At 32.3% G+C, this 2,498-nt stretch overlaps 1 protein-coding gene across 1 annotated transcript; it reads right to left on the bottom strand.

Annotated features, from left to right (window-relative positions):
• Positions 1-655: 655 nt before the first annotated feature.
• LOC120088883 (transcription factor MYB93-like) lies at positions 656-2,206 on the bottom strand. Its single transcript, XM_039046323.1, has 2 exons — positions 1,882-2,206; positions 656-1,289 (listed from the first exon to the last, which is right to left on the bottom strand). Exons 1-2 carry the CDS (start codon positions 2,145-2,147, stop codon positions 656-658), a joined length of 900 nt encoding a protein of 299 aa, XP_038902251.1. The 5' UTR covers positions 2,148-2,206.
• Between the last annotated feature and the right edge of the window lie 292 nt (positions 2,207-2,498).

Raw genomic sequence — 2,498 nt, 5'->3', positions numbered from 1 at the left:
GCTTCTATTTTACTACTTTATAAAAGTAAAGAATTTGTTTAGTATATTCATTTTCTTTGATTCATTTTTTCCTTCTAAAAATTATATACTTTTGAAATAGAAGCCAAATTTGAAAATGCAGACAAGTTAGCTTTTTGAAACTCTCTTTTCGTCAAAAAAGTTTTAAACTTGGATTATGATCCTAAAAAGTTATCCAATAGAAGATCAATTAATTAGAAAATAAATTAGTAAATGAGCTGAAATTGCTGGATAAAATGCATGCATTCTGTTCCTAAGCAAAATTCACAAATGAAATATTAATTAACGTCTCGATCCCATGTTATTTATATAAGAATCATACATGATAATCAAAAGCTCAAACAAATCTATTCATATACAAAGAAAACGTAAAATTCTTCACATATCTTCACGATTTGTTAAGAAATGACATCCGATACCGAACCTCTACGAGACCGTCCATGGCGAAGAAGGAGTACTTTGGCTGTGAGAAAAAGAAAAAAGAAGAAAAAAAAACATCAACTAAACAAGCATGGTCTAAGTATTATATAATTTAGAACACTTAAGGTAAAAGTGCACCTCTAAGTATGTTTAGGAGTGATTTTGAATCTTACAAAAGTAATGGTAAATTTCATCTTTTTATTCATATTCATAAGACTTACTTTATAATATGTTTCCAGGATGAATCGAAAGCTTCCTCGTCTATAAGATTTTCCCAATTATTTTCAACCGTGGTTGGAATTTTCGAGCATTCAGGAGAAGCTGGAATCAAGTTGGGAAGTGAGTTTAAATTTTGATTTGTGTCGTAAAAAGTCTTCACTCGATCGCTATTGTTTTCGAATCCTAACACGCCGTCCGTGGCCGCTGTGTAATTCTCACATGGTAGTGGTTCCTGTGGAGGCTCTATGTTAATTGGGATGTTTTGAAAAGAAGATCCAATGGAGAGATCATTATAAGTTAGGTCTGAGATTTGTTGTGTGTTGAAGAGGTTATTGGAAATGGATAGAGAAGAATGAGAGGAGGATAGAAGTTGTAGAAGATTTTGGAGGAGGTGAGCTTTTGCTAGTTGAGTTGCTTCATTGTGTAGCCTTAATGGATTGTCCCATGGAGATGTGGGAAGAGAAAGCAAGTGATGAAGATTTGAGAGAGTGTTGAGATGATGATCAGTTATAGGGATGTGGGTGACTGGATCAATCCCCATTTGAAGAAGCTTCTTCTTTAAGTGAGTGTTCCAAAAGTTCTTAATTTCATTATCCGTTCGCCCCGGTAGATGACTCGCTATTATTGACCATCTAATTGCAAAACAAAAACAAAAATAAAAACTTCTCAGAATCTTCAAATCCCTTAATTTATCTTTATTCAATTTTGGTGGTTGAACTTTCAAATTTGTACGACTTGTTTTTAAAAAATAAAAAATAAAAAATAAAAAACCCGTTTAGGTGTTTCGTTAATTTTCTATAATCACATCGCAAAAACTTCAAGTGATATCTTTTTCCTTTACTCAAAGGATAAATATCAATACCAAAAAAAAAATAAAAAAAGACAAATTAACTGTAAGTAGAAAGATTAGATGATGGGTCATGAATGAAAAGTTAACAATAATAACTAAAATAATTTTTATGTAGAATGAACTAGTTTATGAACTAAAATATGAAAAAAGGAAAACACACACAAGTAATCAAGGAAACAACATAAGCTTTTAAAACTAAAATTGATGAAGAATATATCTTCTTCAAATGCATTTTAAAATTAAGAGTAGTTGAAAACCAACTCCAACAAATGGATGTGTTTAAACTATTTTTACTCAACAATAAATTAGATTTGTGTTATTAGATATATATAAAGTTGATATTAATATCTAAAGATTAGATTCAAAAAGCTTACTTGTTTCCAAGAGAAGCATGTAAGTTGATGATAATTTGCTCCTCTTGATCAGAAAAGTTTCCTCTTTTGATATCAGGTCTAAGATAGTTGGTCCACCTTAATCTACAACTCTTGCCGCACCTATTCAAACCAGCAAGTTTTGGAAGAGCTCTCCAGCTCCCATGCCCATGTTTCTCAATATAATCCACTAGTTTCCGATCTTCCTCCGGCGTCCACGGCCCCTTCTTTACGCCGTTCTCCTCGAGCATCGACGAACCCGACATCATGAGATGACCTAGAATTAGGTATAGGAAAGAGAAGAGATGAAGAAGCTAAAGCTTTTGAATATCAAACATGAGTTATTTGTGTATTAGTGTTCGGGAAAAATGATAAGAAAGTGGCTGTTTTTATAGTGTGGAAGGGTAGGTTCTTATGGGAAGAAAAAAGTGGTTTGACATTTGAAGCTTTTGGTTAATTTCGTCCATGTCGTTTTGACGAGTTGTTTTCTATCATGGGATTTGTTTATCATTTGAGATAACTTCCAAATATGTCATTATGTATGACTTTTGTATAAAAGGGCTTGAATTTGAAATTAAGTATCATTTTACATGAACTTTCTTTGGTAATGCTTTCTTGGA

The sequence above is a fragment of the Benincasa hispida genome, chromosome 10, assembly GCF_009727055.1.
Source record: "Benincasa hispida cultivar B227 chromosome 10, ASM972705v1, whole genome shotgun sequence".
Taxonomy (NCBI): Eukaryota; Viridiplantae; Streptophyta; class Magnoliopsida; order Cucurbitales; family Cucurbitaceae; genus Benincasa; species Benincasa hispida.
This window is presented reverse-complemented; position numbering and strand designations above follow the sequence as displayed.

Excerpts from the sequence above, each read along its gene's own strand:
- LOC120088883 (XM_039046323.1), bottom strand. The coding sequence starts at position 2,147 with ATGATGTCGGGTTCGTCGATGCTCGAGGAGAACGGCGTAAAGAAGGGG. Across the intron at positions 1,290-1,881 it reads CATGCTTCTCTTGGAAACAA|ATGGTCAATAATAGCGAGTC; the intron begins GTAAGCTTTTTG and ends TTTTGCAATTAG.